This window comes from Ornithorhynchus anatinus, chromosome 5 (assembly GCF_004115215.2).
Source record: "Ornithorhynchus anatinus isolate Pmale09 chromosome 5, mOrnAna1.pri.v4, whole genome shotgun sequence".
Taxonomy (NCBI): Eukaryota; Metazoa; Chordata; class Mammalia; order Monotremata; family Ornithorhynchidae; genus Ornithorhynchus; species Ornithorhynchus anatinus.
Window position 1 is genome coordinate 59,656,931 of NC_041732.1, and position 16,734 is coordinate 59,673,664.

At 59.9% G+C, this 16,734-nt stretch overlaps 1 protein-coding gene across 4 annotated transcripts; it reads right to left on the reverse strand.

The window, feature by feature from the left end:
* Positions 1–739: 739 nt before the first annotated feature.
* SLC66A1 (solute carrier family 66 member 1) lies at positions 740–15,255 on the reverse strand. 4 transcript variants are annotated; one of them, XM_029066052.1, is made up of 8 exons: positions 15,192–15,255; positions 9,972–10,214; positions 5,873–6,002; positions 5,411–5,498; positions 3,977–4,128; positions 3,612–3,704; positions 2,932–3,117; positions 740–1,308 (listed from the first exon to the last, which is right to left on the reverse strand). In XM_029066052.1, the coding sequence occupies exons 2-8, from the start codon at positions 10,142–10,144 to the stop codon at positions 1,225–1,227; spliced, it is 906 nt and encodes a 301-aa protein (XP_028921885.1). In that variant the 5' UTR covers positions 10,145–10,214; positions 15,192–15,255; the 3' UTR covers positions 740–1,224. The 4 variants fall into 4 exon arrangements, with proteins under 4 accessions (XP_028921885.1, XP_028921884.1, XP_028921883.1 ...); XM_029066051.1 differs by having other exon boundaries at positions 9,972–10,293; XM_029066050.2 differs by having other exon boundaries at positions 9,972–10,449; positions 15,192–15,244.
* Between the last annotated feature and the right edge of the window lie 1,479 nt (positions 15,256–16,734).

Here is a 16,734-nt window from a genome sequence, read left to right on the forward strand (position 1 = left end):
GTAGTCAGCAGGGCTGGTCTCGTCCTCTTTCCTTCTCATCCTCCTCATCCTCTTGCTCCTCCTCTTCCTCACTTGGACCAGGCGCTTCCTCCGTCTCCAATCAATCCATCCTACTCACTGAGCGCTCACTGGGTGTTCGGCCCTCTACTTAGCGCTTGAGAGAGTGCAATTCAACAGAGTCGGTAGACACGTTCCCTGCCCCCAAGGAGCTTCCAAGTCTAGAGGAGGAGGCAAACATTAATATAAATAAATTACGGATGTGGACATAAGTGCTGCGGGTCTGGCTCCCGCCCCGGTGCAACTCTGACGATACTCTCGAGCTGAGCTCAGCTTCATCTCTCCTGAAGCCTAGTTCGTTCATTCAATTTATTTATTGAACGCCTACTGAGTGCAGAGCACTAGACTAAGCGTTTGGGAAAGTACAACACAACAATAAACAGGAACATTCCCTGCCCACGACCTAGCTTACAAGCTTGCACTGCTTCAGATGGGAGCTGGGTGGAATTCCCCAGGGCAGGGAAAGTATCTACCAACCATGTTATATTCTCCCAAGCCCTTAGTACAATGTTCTGCACAAAGTAAGCTCTCAGTAAATACTGTCGATTGATTGACCCTCCTCCTAAGCCACTGGGCCGGCTCTCGGTCTCCCCTTTCCCTCCTGCGGCCCTGGGCCTTTAGGTTTTCAGGACAACGCCGGGAGTCCCCACCACCGCTGGGGGAAGATATCACCAGGAGGCACTAACAAGGAAGTAGAGTTTACTGGGCTGGGCAGCAGATAAAATAATAAGTCGGTTGGTCGTGCAGGGGCTCTGCCCGCCGGGAGCCAGTCGCGGAGGAGTCGGGTTAGGGAGAGGGCTGAGGTGACCGGCCATTCCGGCCCGGCCCGAGGCCCGGCTTGCTCTCCCGTGAGCGTGACCTGGCTCTGAGGGAAGCCGTGGCCCAGGGAGACCAGCCCCGGTGTGAGGCTTCATCCAGGGGCCGCGATGCTGCCTTCGGCCCGACGGTCAGAGAGCGGCTCTGGGGGTTCAGTCCCGGCTCCCTCCGGGGAGCGGCGCGTTCACAGATGCGGTACGGAGCCGGGAGGATGGGGAAGAGTCTCGGGACTCTCGGCACCAAGACGGGACCAGCCAGGGGGTCGGGGGTGCCCTGATCCCTTCCCTGCCCCCGGCCTTCCCTTCTCCATCTCTGTTCCCTTGTCGTCCAGGGCTCAGCCCGGGCTCCCGGTCAGCTTGCGTCCTTGCCCAGGAGGGGTTCTCTCTCATGCTGCTCCAACCGGCCCTGCCGGTACGCGAAGAACTGCATTGAGATCTGGAGGGGTGCTCGTTAAGGAGGAATGCAAACCCGGAAATGTGCCGACTTTCCCAACATCCCGCAGGGCCACCTCGGCCCTTTCCCTCACCTGGGGAGACCGTGGTCCCTCCCTGCAGCGTAGGACTTCAAAGGATGTCCTTTTCTAGAGAGGCAGGAAGGTGCCCCCAAGCTGCGGGGCGGGGGGCCTTCTGCTGTTCACACTCCAGCTCTATTCCCGGCAGAACATTCCCAATTCTTAAAGGAATCCCAGCTTCCTCTTCATCCCCTCTCCGCTGGCTGAGTGATTTTTGGCAGTTAGAGGTTGGAAGTTTTTGACCTCAGGGTGTAGCCCGCACAGGCTGTCTTGGGGTTGGGAAGGAAAGGGGGCTTTTATACAGAGCCAGTTTCTGGCTTAAGCTGGAAACTCCTAGAGGACAGGGAGTGGGGTGCCTTTCGTTTTGAGTGCCCGTTGGGGCAGTACCATTAACTCTATCCCCAGTTCCGTGGGCAGGAGAGGTCAAAAAATGAGTCCCGACTGCCTTCTCTGGGCCCCTTCCGGCCGGGGTTGGAGGCCCCGCGGGAGCTGGGAGTGGGCGGGGGTGCTGGAGTCGGGGATCTTCGGGACGCAAACGGGGTCTGGGGCACGAGCGAGATGTGGAGTCCTGGGACACCAGCCGGGTGCGGGCGGCGGGGGTCGGAGCTATGGAGTCGAGGCTGCCGTGGGGCCCGATCGGGTGGTGGCTGAGGCCAGCGGGTGGCCAGCTCTGGGATGGAGGTGAGCGCCCTGGGTCGTGCCCCGGGGGGCGGTGGGGGCGAAGGAAGCCCCACCTCCACTGCCCACCTCTCTCTGTGATGCATTTCAATGTCTCTCTCTCTAGACCGTAAAGCTCCTTGAGGGCAGGGATCGTATCCACCGACTCTGTTGCACTGTCCTCTCCCAAGCGCTTAGGACAGTGCTCGATACATATCACTTATCTTCCTTTCCCTGTATCTCCTTTTGTCTTCCTCCCTTGCCCTCCACTTCCCTCCTGCCGACTCCACCCCAAAGCTGCTCCCTCTCTTGAAAAGCAAAGTTGGCTCCCCTGCTTGATGGTGGCAGAGAAATGCCAGAAGAAGCAGCCTGAGGACACCATGAAGCCCGGACCCAGGGAGCCCCGAGGAAGTAGACACCCAGAGGTATATAAAACCTCCCACGTAAAGGAGGTAAACACACAGGCACCCCCCCCTCCCAGGGGTTGGGGAGTCACGCTAGAAGGGGGTCGCACTGGGAAAAGGGGTCACGACCCGGCAGGGAGCCGATCCCAGCGTGAGGCCAGGGCTGGGTAGAGCTCGTGAGGATGTTCCGTGCGCGGGCTGGGGGAGAAAGAGCCGGAGCTCGGTCTCGGCCCAGCTTCCGGCCGGCCCGCGGTCCCGGATGCAGGGGCCCTCCCCGGCTCCCAGTCGTCCCCGGGGCCGTCGGCTAACTCGTTCCGGAAAGGAGAGCGAGGGCTGCGGGGGGCAGCGGTCACCTTCCGGCCGAGGGGGAGAGGGGACGAGGGAGAACCCGGCCTAGCCGGCCTCGGGCAGAACGCGGCCCCAGAGGGGCCTTCCACATGGCCCTTATTGGGTCCCGGCCCGGAGGCCGCAGTGAGGGAAGGATACGATGGTGTCCAGCAGCAGCACGCCCAGGCTGCCGATCAGCCAGGGCAGGTGGTGGAGGATGTAGTTACCCTCGGCCTGCCCAGGCTCGGGGTTCTTGAGCAGCACGCTCAGCCCGTAGAGGGTGTTCCCCAGCATCACCAGGGCGAAGAGCGAGTAGGAGATGCCCTGGGTCGATCTCCTCTGGAACTGGAGGGGTACAAGAGAGGGTCAGAGAGGACGAGAGGGTGTCAGAGAGGGGCAGACGGGGACGGAAGGCCCCTTTATCCCCACTGGGGGAGCAGGGGTGTTCTCCTGGTCTACCCCAACTTTTGCTGGCCCCTGAAGGGCAACGGCAGCTTGGCTACTGTGTCACGAGAGACTCGTGCCAAGCGGAAGTCCAACGGGGCCCCTGGAATTTAGCCTCCCGAGCCCTCCGTTCTGGGGTCAGTTTCTTCTCCCTTAAGTTCTTCCCCAAGGGTGTGAAAAGTGGACTGACCGACCCTCTATAAGGGCTCTCTCCCGGGGATCCCCGGCCGCCCGGCTCTAGGGGCGACGGCCCCCCGCCCTCTCGTCCCAGCCGTTCCCGAGCTGCGGGATGGAAAAGGGCAGAGCCGAGGCCTGAGCCGAGCGCCTTCTACGGGAGGAGGTGTGGTTGGGGAAAGGTTCCCCCTGGGCCCGGACGGGGCCGCCCTCCCGCTTACGTTGGTGTAGATCTGCGGCAGGCGGGACAGCAGGTAGAGCATGCTGGAGATGGAGCCGACGGCGAAGCCGATGATCTCCCTCCGGGTGAAGGGCTGCAGGACGGGCGGGTCGAACGCTGATGTAGCCGAGGTCGCCCCTTCCCGCAGGCCCCGATGTCCCGCCTCCTCCCTGCAGCCCTCCTTCCTCGGCCCCCCCCCCCCCCCCCCGTGCGGTCCCGGCCCCCGACCCCTCCACCGCCCCCACGGCTCTCCCCCGCGGTTCCCACCCCTCTGTCCAGCTCACCACGACTGTTCTTCTCCCTGGCACTGGTTCGAGTCCCTCCCCCATCCCCGTCCCCGCTCCTCCCCGCCCCCGAGGTACTGACCTTATCGCTCGGCTCAGACCCGAGGGCCAGGAGCGTCCGACCCCTGAAGGGGGTGTCTGCCGGGGCCGGAGGACTGGAGGTCCCCAGGAATGGGGTGGCTGACACGCTCCCCAAGAAGATGAACAGGAAGGCGGTGTTGATGGGCGCCGACCCTGGCCGCGGAGAGAAGGGGCGAAGGGGGTGGTGAGAGACCCCCGCACCCAGCCCCCCACGCCTGGGAGACCCGGCCGGGTGGGGCCCCCGACCAGCTCCTGAAGCGTTTTGCTGTCGGGGCGACCGGAGACCCCCAGGAAGGAGGGCTCGAGGGTGGAGCCCCAGATGGTGACCAGAGGAAGGAAATCGGGGTGATTCCCTTTCATCATTGCTCACTTGCTTTCGGAGCGTCCCTATTTTTGAAGATTAAGGGGCAGGCCTCCAGATAAGGCCTTGCTGCCCAGAGGAAGTAGTTGTGAACTTTATCATTCAGGGACCCTGAAGATAGGCATCTGTCGGGCTCCTGTGGCTTGGCGGGAACCCACCGGCCGTCACCGGCTCTGGGCCCGCGACCGCCTGGCTTTGAGATCCTTTCCTGCCCAGTTATCCCCTCCTCTGGGCCAGGGAAGAGAATTTCTTGAGGTTTCCTTCTCCCCTAACTCCAGGAGGATTCTCTTAAAAAAAAAAAAAAGTCACGTATTTTGGTTTTCAACTCCAACTTGGGGGCCGGTCCCAGGACGGTTCAGCCTTGATAACCGGGGATGGTGGACGGTAGGGAGCGGTCCCGTTTGGAGAAGCAGCGTGGTTTTTTAATGGATAGAGCACGGGCCTGGGAGTCACAAGCACCTGGGTTCTAATCCCGGCTCTGCCACGTGTCTGCTTTGTGACCTTAGGGAAGTCACTTCCCTTCTGGGCCTCAGTTACCTCATCTGTAAGATGGGGATTAAGCCCAACGTGGGACAGAGGCCGTGTCCAACCTGATTAACTTGTATCTACCTCAGTGCTTACAACAGTGCTTCATTATTATTACTAATAACCACCATTATTATTATTATTAGACCCCAAGCTCCTCACTTCTAGACCGGTGCTCTAGCTACTAAGGGTAGGAAGCTAGACCACCCGGGGCCAGCTTGCCCCGACGGCCCTCCCGGGCCCCCTCTGCGGTGCTGGGGGAGCCCAGAGAGGACTCGGGGGGGGGCGGGGGGGTCTCTGGACTTCCGGGTCCCTTCAGGCGACAGGGAGGCCTAAGAGGAAGTTGGAGGCCAACGGGCTTCTGACGGCAAGACCTTTCCCTCCCACACATCTCGTCGGGTGCCCCGTGACCTCGAGCTGAGAGCTTTCTTCCCGGGTCCCACCTCCCGCTCTGAGTGCCCCCCGGCCCCTGCAGCCCCCCGGCCCGGCGCCGGCCGAAGACCCGACCCCACCGCGTCCCACGGAGACGAAGCAACCGACTGCACTCACGTGAGAAGCCCCGGTTCTTGCACTTGTAATAGAAGTAGAGGGACATCATGAGCAGGTCGGCCAGCACGTAGTACACGGCGGTGTAGGTCTGCGAGAGCAGAGGGTCGGGCCGTGAGGCGCCCGCTGGGGCCTCGCCCACGTCGAGCCACGACCCGTCGGGTGAGGGACGGCGGGGGAGGCCTCGGCTTTCCGCAGGCACCTTAAGGCAAGCGGTCCCGCCCGCTGGGACCCTCGGCCCCCACCCCCGTCCACCCGCCAGCAGGGCCCAGGTCTCCAGCTGGGACGCTGTCATTCCAAGAGCCCCGGCAGCCGGGAGGCCCGCCGCTCTTTCTCCTCCGCCCTTCCTGAGGCGCGGTGGCCCCAAGGAGTCAGCTCAGAGAGGGCAGCTCCATCCCAGTGTCACCCTCTCCCCTTGCCCTCGGGAGACTCCCACCCCACGCCCGGCTCAGGCGACGCTCACACCTGCAGTGGCAGCTGATCGGCGAGGAAGGAGCCAATGAGATTGCAGGAGTCTCCGCCCAGCCAGCCCACGAGGAACCACACGGACAGGGCCTGGTCCATGTTGCCCGTCTTGCAGGCCTGGAAGTACTGGCTGGAAGACGAGAGGGACCGTTAACCCCAAGGCCAGGAGGCCGAGACTCGGCCTCCGAATCAGGAGCCATTCCCTTCCCTCCCCGAGTCATCAAGCTTCGAGGACTTTCGGTCCCTTGGGCCCCGCGTGAGCGACCCCTCTTGATCCTGCCTTGGAGGCGCTCGAGGTGGCTGCCCAGCATCCACCGATGCAGCCGGCCCGGCCCTCCCTTCCTCCTCTCGGGGATGGGAGAGTGGCTCAGTGTGATCCAAATGGACAAACTGAGAGAGGGCGGGAGGACAGGAAGGGAGAGGGAGAGAGGGAGGAGAAGAAGTAGAGAGAGGAAGGGGGGGGGAGAGAGAAAGGGGAAGAGGGAAAGAGAAAGGGGAAGAGGGAAAGAGGGAAGGATGGGAAGGATGGAAAGAAGGAAGGAGGGAGAGTTGTAGTTGACCCCTTCCTCCCTACCTACTAGGCTGTAAACTCCTTGTGGGCAGGGATCGTGTCTACTGACTCTATTGCACTGTACTCCCCGGGCACTTAGGGCAGTGCTCTGCACAGGATAAGCACTCGATAAGCACCGATGGATGGAGCTGTTACATTCCTTCACCAGGCTGGAGGCTCATGAAGAATAGGGCAAGTCCCGGAGACAAGGGCCCCGGGCCTCCAGGAACTCATTCCAAAGGGGACTGATGAAGGACTCTAGGCCTCCTTATCTTTGTCCGGAGGTTTTATTTAATGCTTACAATGGAGCTCTCCAGTCATTTAGGAGCCACTCTCTGGATGAAGAAGAATGGGGAGTAAAGATCGGAGGAAGGAAGATAAACGAGCTTCCTTACGCTGATGATAATACCCTACTAGCGGCAAGCGAAGAAGATTCGAAGGGCTTATTATTAAAAGTTAAGGAGCAGAGCTAAAAGATGGGCCTGCACTTGAATGTCAAAAGAACAAAGCTCATGACAACTGGAAGCTTTAAGGTATTTATGGCAGATGGAGAGAAGACTGGAATAGTTGATAACTTTTCTCTCCTGGGATCGCTGATCAATAATAAAAGAACCAGCGGTCTAGAAAAATATCGAAGATTAACGTGAGGAAGGTTGCTGTGATAAGTCCGGGAAAAAGTCATGAAATGTGCTGAGGTGACAATTGCCACAAAAATACAAATAATCAATTCTCCGGTGTTTCCAGTGACAACGTATAGCTCCGAAAGCTGGAAGGTGAAAAAACAGGACAGAAAGAGCATCCATCGTTTTGAAAAGTGGTTTAGGAGAAGGCTTTGGAGCATACCACGGACGGCCCGGAAAACCAAAAAATGAGTTCTGGAGCAAATTAAGCCAGTGTGGTCTCTGGAAGGCCAAACGACTCGATTTAAGAATAGCGTATTTTGGACACATCGTCAGGAGGGCTCATTCTCTGGAGGAGATGCTAATGCTAAGAAAAGTCCACCAGGGAAAACGTGGAAGAGGCAGACCAACAGCTAGGTGGATAGAAACCATAAGAACGATACCGGAAGAACCGTTTGCAAGGCTACGGGTTATGGAAGAAGGGAGGACGTTCTGGAGAAAATAGATCCACAGAGTCGCTATGAATCGGAAACGATAATAATATTCTCTGGGGCCCTGAGATAAGGGAGACTCAGTAGCCCAGCGAAGGGAGGGAGGACATAACCTGAGGCCACTGCGCAGGATCAGCCTGAAAATACAATATAACGTAGTCGGTAGATCCGATCTCTGCTCACAACTAAGGTGTACTGTACTCTCCCAAGGCACTCATTTACCGAGCGCTGACTGTGGGCAGGGCTCTGCATACAGTAAGTGCTCAATAAATGTGATCGATTGATGGGTTGATTGATTAAGGAGGTTAGTCAAGTCAGGGAACTACAGGGCAGGTAAGTGAGAAGCTGGGGTGTGCTGGTTTTGGGGGTAACCAGAGGATGCCGGAAGAAGAGATGCTTGACACTCCCCACGGCTTCAGATCTTGTCTGAGGAGTCCTCAGACAAGATCTCGACCTCCGTCTCGTGCGTCTCACCGCCGACCTCTCGCCCACGTCCTGCCTCTGGCCTGAATACCCTCCCTTCTCAAATCCCACAGATGATTACTCTCCCCTCCTTCAAAGCCTTACCGGGTGAAAACTTCCTTTCCTCTTCCTCCGCTCCATTCTGCGTCGCCCTGACTTGCTCCCTTTATTCACCGCCCCCCCCCACCGCTTCCCGGCCCCACAGCACTTATATAGTTTATTTACTCAGTTATATTGATGTCTGTCTCCCTCTCTAGACTGTAAGCTCATTTTGGGCGGGGAATGTGTCCATTTTCTGTTATATAGCGCTCTGCACACGCTAAGCGCTCAATAAATTCGACCGAATGAATAGTAATAATAACGATGGCATTTGTTAAGCGCTTACTATGTGCAAAGCACTGTTCTAAGTGCCGGAGAGGATACAAGGTGATCAGGTTGCCCCACATGGGACCCTTGAGGAACTCCCACAGTTAAAGGATGGGAGGGGGAGGAGGCTCCAGCGAAGGAGACCGAGAATGACCGGCCAGAGAGGTGAGAGGAGAACCGGGAGAGGACGGAGTCCGTGAAGCCGAGGTGAGATGAGGTATGGAGGAGGAGGGGATGGTCGACAGTGTCGAAGGCAGCAGAGAGGTCGAGGAGGATCAGAATGGAGTAGGAGCCATCGGATCTGGCAAGAAGGAGGTCACGGGTGACCTCAGAGAGAGCGGTCTCGGTAGAGTGGAGGGGACGGAAGCCAGATCGGAGGGGGTCTAGGAGAGAATGGGAGTTAAGGAATTCTAGCAGGTCATGGGTTCGAATCCCCGCTCTGCCGCTTGGCAGCTGGGTGACTGTGGGCAAATCACTTCACTTCTCTGGGCACCTTTCGCAGGTGGGGGTCACAGTCTAAGAAGGAGAGAGGTCGGATATTGAATCGCCATTTTACAGTTGAGGAAACTGAAGTCCAGAGAAGGGAAGTGACTTGCCTAAGGTCTCCCAGCAGGCCAGGGGCAGAGCGCCTCTGACTCCCAAGCCCGTGATCTCATCACTAGACCACACTGCTTCTCCTTCTGGGCTGTGACTCACCTCCGCCGGCGTAACCCGCTCCCAGAGCACCGAAAGGGCTTTGCCACCCTTCGCTCTGGCCCTCCAGCTCTGGGAGGAAACTGAGGGCTGCGGAGGCCGGGGCAGGAAGCAAGAGGCTCTGAAATCACCAAGGTAGCAGTTGGGACCCTCTGACCCCTTGGCCCTCACACTGGAGGGGTTACGCAGCCCGTCTCCTCCCCGCCCTTGACCTGCCGCCACTTCTAGGGCAGGCCCTTCAGAGGACAGGACGACACTTTGGGCCAGGAAGTGGTGAAAGATCTTTCGGGAAGCAGAAGCGGCGTAGCTCAGTGGAGAAAGCCCGGGCTTGGGAGTCCGAGGTCACGGGTTCTAATCCCGGCTCCGCCGCTCGGCAGCGGTGCGACTGTGGGCAAGTCACTTCACTTCTCTGGGCCTCAGTTCCCTCGTCTGGAAAAGGGGGATGAAGGCTGTGAGCCCCACAACCGGATCACCTTGTATCCCCCGGCGCTTAGAACAGTGCTTGGCACATAGTAAGCGCTTAACAGATACCACCATTATTATGTGACCCCTTCTTATTGTCTTGAAGGGATTAAGGGAGGGGGAGGGTTGGGAAGGTCAAGGCCCCACCCCAGGGCTGCTCACAAAGAGCCGAACCGGACAAAGCCAGGCCCGAACCTCCCGCGGTCACCTGGCCCGGTGGAAAAAGCACAGGCTTGGGAGTCAGAAGGAACCGGGTTAAGTCACTTAACATTTCTGTGCCTCAGTTCCCTGTTCTCCCGCCTACTTAGACTGTGAGTGACATGCAGGACCAACCTAAGTCACCCCAGAGCTAAGAACAGCGTTTGACAAATAGCAGGCGCTGAACAGATGCCACAGACCAAAAAAACCTCCCCGCGAAATGCCCCGGCAGGTACCGCGGAGCGAGCTCTACTCACGGAAAGGAGGCGGCGGCAAAGCAGACGATGGAAGCCAGGCCCAGGGCCACGCTGGCGATGTCCCGGCCATCCTGGGCACACTCCCCGAACACATCCCACACCCAGCGGGACCCGTTGGGGCAGTCGGAGAAGTTCCCGGCCGGCAGCGCGGAGCCGAGGGGCTTCCAGATCATGGCGGAGCCTCCCGGGGCGGGGACGACGACCGAGGGACGGACGATGGGTCGCCGCCGCCGCTCTCCGGCCCTAGGAGCAAGCAGGACGAGGGAGGGTTCGACCGAGCTCTCTGCCTGGGGACATCCGGGGCCGGGACTCCTCTTCAGAGCTAAATAAAGCCGAAGATAACATCATCTTGATCGAGGACCTGAGGGACTCAAACCACTTTGATCCTGAACAGAATCTGGGAAATGGAATCACTCGGGTTTGTAGCTACGGAGATACTCTCCCCCTCCCACAGCCCAGGGCATCTGATCGCATCTATCTGAAAGAAAAAAAAAGATCGGCCTTTGTCAATCGATGGCATTTAGCGAGCGCTTACCGTTGGCAGAACGCCGTCCCGAGCGGTTGGGAGACTTTACTATAATGGAGCTGGTAGACACGATTCCCGCCTGCACGGGATTTGACGTCGAGAGCACTGTTTGGTTCTAAGGCTCGTTGGACGAAGAGCCCTGGACAGGGTGCTCGAGTGACTTTTGGAAAAAACACATAGGACGGCCTGGTTTGCCTCGAGGAGATCCCGGCCTTACCCACTCGAAAAACACGGATAAAGACAGAAGTGGCAGCCAAACAGATGGGGAAAAAAAAATGAGAGGAGGATGAAGGGGGAAGAAATGTTTAGACTAGCGCCATTAGACTGTAAACTTCCGCTTCTGTGGCACTCTCCCAAATATACAGCGTTTTGCGATCGACAGGCCCTCGGTAGAAGCCATTAGTTGATTAATTGATGAAGAACTTAAATAGCTGAGAAGGGGACGCTAAGGAGGGGCTGGAGAACAGCCAGGCGATAACCCCGCTACAATGAGAAGAGAAGAAGGTGTTGACACTGTCTGTTAAGTTCTGACTACCAGTCAGGCACCACACTAAGTGCTGGGGTAGACACAGGCTAATCAGGTTGGACATTGTCCACGTCCCACATGGGGCTCGGTCTTAACCCCCATTTTGCCGACGAGGGAACCGAGGTGCAGAGAAGCGCCGTGACTTGCCCGAAATCCCGCGACAGTCAAGTGCCGGAACCGGGATTGGAACCCAGGTCCCCCGCCTCCCAGGCCCGTGTTCCATCCATTAGGCCACACCGCTCACTCAGACCTGAATCCCCCTCCTCCCGGAGGCCTCTGCAGTCCGGGCCCTCGCTGTTCCATTTCTCCTCCCCTTCCCGGCTATCTCTGCCCACAGCTCGGCTCTCCGATTCCCACGGATCAAGTTTTTTTAGTTTCCTCTTTTTTTTTTTACGCTGCTCATGACCGAAAAGAGAGGGAAGAGGGAGTCCGGCGCTTCCCTCCGGCAAAGCGATTAGACCGCGAGCCCGTCATCGGGCAGGGATTGTCTCTATCTGTTGCCGAACTGTCCATTCCAAGCGCTCAGTAGAGCGCTCTGCACATAGTAAGCGCTCAGGAAATTGAATGAAAGAAGGAAACCGCTCTCTCTCTCAGAGGGTCAGCAGTTTCTGGTCAATCCCAGACTCTCAGGCCCCTCGGCATCCCTGCGCCCAGGAGCCGGGTCTCCAGGCTTCCTGCCGGCAGTGCCGGCCACCGCTCGTCGCGTTTCAGAGAGAGGCAGCGTGGCTCGGTGGAAAGAGCCCGTGGCTTGGGACTCAGAGGTCATGGGTCCGAATCCCGGCTCGGCCGCTTGGCAGCTGGGTGACCGTGGGCAGGTCCCTTAACTTCTCTGTGCCTCAGTGACCTCATCTGCCAAATGGGGATGAAGACTGCGAGCCTCACGTGGGACCACCTGATGACCCTGTATCTCCCCCAGCGCTTAGAACAGCGCCCTGCACATAGTGAGCGCTTAACAGATGCCAACATTATTATTTCAAACTCAAACTCAACCTCCTGGCTCTTGTTCTTGTCCGTCCGTCTCCCCCGATTAGACCGTGAGCCCGTCAAAGGGCAGGGACCGTCTCTATCTGTTACCGATTTGTCCAGTCCAAGCGCTTAGTACAGTGCTCTGCACACAGTAAGCGCTCAGTAAATACGATTGAATGAATGAATGGCTCTAACCAGGAGCTCGAGAAACACCACTGACGGACTGATGATGGACTAGCACATCTACAAGGGTGGTGGGGGGTAGATGGGAGGAGGATGGGGGGCCTCGGGGCCTGCAAACTTCGGAAATCTTTCGATTTGGGCAGGGCGGTTAGGGGCCCTGGCTCTGAACTCCGACGACCGGGTCGCTGGGACGAGAGCGCTCAGGGGAGACGTCTTTGAGACGAGGGACAAAGCTCACCTCGCGGGGCAGGATCCCGTCCGGACACGGCGTCCCGTGGGCCTATTAGTCAAGACCAGTCCTTGTTTATGAACGGGAAGGGCCGGTCACGGGACCGTTTTATGAAACAGCTGATGCCGCGACTCCTCGTAAGAGACGCCTAGGTCAAGACCTAGCCTAACCCCGCGTCCGCCACTTGACTTCTGGGTTAGCTGGGGAGAGTCCCTTCATTCACTCATTCATTCAGTCGTACTTATTGAGCGCTTACTGTGTGCAGAGCACTGCACTGGGCGCTTGGGAAACAATAAACGGGGACGACATTGATGCCTGTCTACTTGTTTGGAGGTCGATCTCCCCCCCCCTTTCTAAACCGTGTGCTCGTGGTGGGCGGGAATCGCCTCCGTTGCCGAATTATACTTTCCAAGCGTTTAGTACAGTGCTCTGCGCACCGCAAGCGCTCAATAAATACGACCGAATGAATGAATAGTTGTAAATCTAATCCCTTGTGCTTCAGTTCCCTCATCCGTAAAACGGGGATTAAAGCTGGGAGGCCCATATGGGGCGCGGCCTGTGTCCGACCCGATTAGCTTAACTTCTCTGTGCCTCAGTTCCCTCATCTGTAAAATGGGGATTAAGACTGTGAACCCCACGTGGGACAACCTGATTCCCCTGTGTCTACCCCAGCGCTTAGAACAGTGCTCGGCACATAGTAAGCGCTTAACAAATACCAACATTATTATTAGCTGGCATCTACCCCAGCGTTTAGTACGGTGCCTGGCACATAGTAAGCGCCTCCCGAACGCCATTAAAAAAAACAAAACCCGATTCCTCTCTTCCCCGCTCAAAGCCAGGCTGAATCACCGGGCACTCCGCTTATACACCTCGAGGGCCGGGCTTGGGTTGTCCCTCCGTCCCCGTTTACGAGGCATCCCCACGAGGTGGAAGTCAGAGGTCACGGGTTCTGATCCCGGGTCCGCCGCCTGTCAGCTGGGTGACTTTGGGCAGGTCACTTCGACTTCTCTGGGCCTCAGTGACCTCATCTGTAAAAAGGGGACTAGGGCTGGGAGCCCCCCCGTGGGACAACCCCATCACCTCGTATCCCCCCCAGCGCTTGGCACCGTTCTTTGCACATAGTAAGGGCTTAACGAAGACCATCATCATTATTATTAGTACTGTTATTACAGCCCCTTGGGGCGGGGGAGGCCTCGTTCTCGGGCCGGGGGGCTCGGACTCCTGGGCAGGGTGGAGAAAGCCGCAGCAGGAGGAAAGCTGCAGGATGGGCTGCGGAAGCGACCGGGATCCGGGCCGGGTTTGCTTGGTGTGGCCCATCCCCAGCGCTTAGGACAGTGCTCGGCACATAGGAGGCGCTTAACAAATCCCAACACGTTTATTACCGGGCTTGGGGGTCAGAGGTCATAGGTTCGAATCCCGGCTCTGCCCCTTGTCGGCTGTGTGACCGTGGGCGAGTCACTTCACTTCTCGGGGCCTCAGTGACCGCATCTGGAAAATGGGGCTTAACTGTGAGCCTCACGTGGGACAACCCGGTTACCCTGTATCTACCCCAGTGCTTAGAACAGTGCTCTGCACCTAGTAAGCGTTTAACAAACACCAACATTATCATTACCTCCTCCAGGACCGGAGCCGGCTTCCCCCACCCCACCAGTTCGGCCTGGTGGCTACAGCTCGGGCCTGGGAGTCAGAGGTCGTGGGTTCTAATCCCGGCCCCGCCACTTGTCTCATAATAATGATGGTATTCAAGTGCTTCCTATGTGCCAAGCACTGTTCATCCATTCATTAGTATTTATTGACCGCTTACTATGTGCAGAGCATTCACTCATTCATTCAGTAGTATTTACTGGGCGCTTACTATGTGCAGAGCACTGTACTAAGCGCTTGGAATGGACAATTCAGCAACAGAGAGAGACGGTCCCTGCCCTTTGACGGGCTTACGGTCTAATCAGGGGAGACAGGCAGACAAGAACAATGGCAATAAACAGAATCGAGGGGATGAACATCTCATTAACGAAATAAATAGGGTAATAAATAAGCGCTGGGGTAGATACAGGGGAATGGGGTTGTCCCACGTGAGGCTCCCAGTCTTCACCCCCATTTTCCAGATGAGGTCACTGAGGCCCAGAGAAGTGAAGTGACTTACCCAAAGTCACACAGAGGGTACGGGGGCTGTGCCCACCAGCTCTCAGTCCAGTGGTTGGTACGTAATAAGCGCTTAGCACAGAGTGTTGCTATTAGGGTGACCTCAAAAGGCGCCCCCGCCCGCTCCCGGCCAAGTCCAGCGGGGCTCAGTGCCAAGAGCCCTCGGGAGTCCGAGGTCATGGGTTCCAATCCCGGCTCCGCCACTTGCCCCCGGTGTGACTGTGGGCGAGTCACCTCTCTGCGCCTCAGTGACCTCCTCTGGAAGACGGGGCTTAATCATGTGGGCATGTATTAAGCGCTTACTATGTGCGGAGCACGGGGCTAAGCGCTGGGGGAGATACAGGGAAATCACAGTCGCCATCCCCATTTGACAGAGGAGGAAACTGAGGCCCAGAGCAGTGACTTGCCCGCAGTCCCGCGGCTGACAAGTGGCAGAGTGGGGATTCGAACCCACGACCCCTGACCCCCCAGCCCTGACTCCGGGGGGGAGGGGGGGGGCCTCCCGATGGCCCCCTGTGTCCCCCAGCGCTTCGAGCAGTGCTCGGCACTAGGAAGCGCTTAACCCATAGCAACCTGACTATTATTATTAATACGGGGAGGCGACAGGGAGGCTCGAGGATGGGGTGGCGGGGTCCCCCCAGGACTCACCGAGCGGCCGCCCAGGTGTCCCCCGTCCGGTGTCCCGGGCCGGTCCCTGCAGGACGCTCCCCGCCCCCCCTCCCTCCACCGCGCATGCGCAGACGCGGCCGGGTTACCCCCCCCCCCCCGCGAGGCCCCGCCCCCCGCTCCGACCTGGGGGCGTGGCCTCCGGCGCAGGCGCAGAAGGGAAGCCGGGCACGTGAGGTCGATGGGGGGGGAAAGCATTCGCCCCACCCCGCTCGCTCCCCCCCCTAGACCCCGCCCCTTCATGAGGCCCCGCCCGCTGGCCTCCCCGCGCAGACGCAGAAGGGACGCCGGGCACGTGAGGTTGATGGGGGGGAGGCCCCCGCTCCCCTGGCCTCCCCGCGCAGGCGCAGAAGTGACGCTAGGCGAGTGGGGGTCGATGAGGGGAAGCATTCGCCCCGCCCCGCTCTATCCCCCCCCCCTGAGGCCCCGCCACCTCGTGAGGCCCCGCTCCCGGATGGGGAGGGGGCGCGGCCTCCGGCGCAGGCGCAGCAGTGAGGCTGGGCGCGCGAGGTCGTTGTGGGGGAAGCATTCGCCCCTCCCCGCTCGCTCCCCCCCCCCGTCCCCACCCCTCCCTGAGGCCCCGCCCTTTGGCCTCCTCGCGCAGGCGCAGAAGTGACGCCGGGCGCGTGAGGTCGATGGGGGGGGAAAGCATTCGCCCCTCTCTAGCTCCCCCCGTGGCCCCGCGCCCGGATGGGGGGGCGTGTCCTCCCGCGCAGGCGCAGAAGGGACGCCGGGCGCGTGAGGTCGATGGGGGGGGAAGCATTCGCCCCTCTCCTCTGGCTCTACCCGAGGCCCCGCCCCCGGCTGGGGGGGGGCGCGTCCTCCCGCGCAGGCGCAGAAGGGACGCCGGGCGCGTGAGGTCGGTGGGGGGGAAAAGCATTCGCCCCTCTCCTCTGGCTCCCCCCGAGGCCCCGCCCCCGCATGGGGGGCGTGGCCTCCCGCGCCGGCGCAGAAGTGACGCCGGGCACGTGAGGTCGATGGGGGGGGGGGAAGCACTCGCCCCTCTCCTCTGGCTCCCCCCGTGGCCCCGCGCCCGGATGGGGGGGCGTGGCCTCCGGCGCAGGCGCAGAAGGGACGCCGGGCGCGTGAGGTCGATGGGGGGGGAAGCACTCGTTCCTCCCCTCCCTGAGGCCCCACTCTTTGGCCTCCCCGCGCAGGCGCAGAAGGGACGCCGGGCACGTGAGGTCGATGGGGGGGAAGCATTCGCCCCTCTCCTCTGGCTCTCCCCGAGGCCCCGCCCCCGGCTGGGGGGGGCGTGTCCTCCCGCGCAGGCGCAGAAGGGACGCCGGGCGCGTGAGGTCGATGGGGGGGAAAGCACTCGCCCCTCCCCTCCCTGAGGCCCCGCTCTTTGGCCTCCCCGCGCAGGCGCAGAAGGGACGCCGGGCGCGTGAGGTCGATGGCGGGGGGGGGGAAGCACTCGCCCCTCCCCTCTGGCTCCCCCCTCCCCGGCCTCCCGCGCAGGCGCAGCAGTGAGGGTGGGCGCGCGAGGTGGATGAGGAGGCGGGGCCGCGGCCCCCGGGCGGCG

What these genes read in the sequence shown, in the direction of transcription:
- SLC66A1 (XM_029066052.1), bottom strand. Translation starts at nt 10,144, where the DNA reads ATGATCTGGAAGCCCCTCGGCTCCGCGCTGCCGGCCGGGAACTTCTCC. An exon ending in CCGATCAGCTGCCACTGCAG is followed by an intron (nt 5,499 to 5,872) that starts GTGTGAGCGTCG and finishes CTGCTCTCGCAG; the next exon opens with ACCTACACCGCCGTGTACTA. An exon ending in TGCTGCTGCTGGACACCATC is followed by an intron (nt 1,309 to 2,931) that starts GTATCCTTCCCT and finishes GCACCCCTCCAG; the next exon opens with ATCTCAATGCAGTTCTTCGC.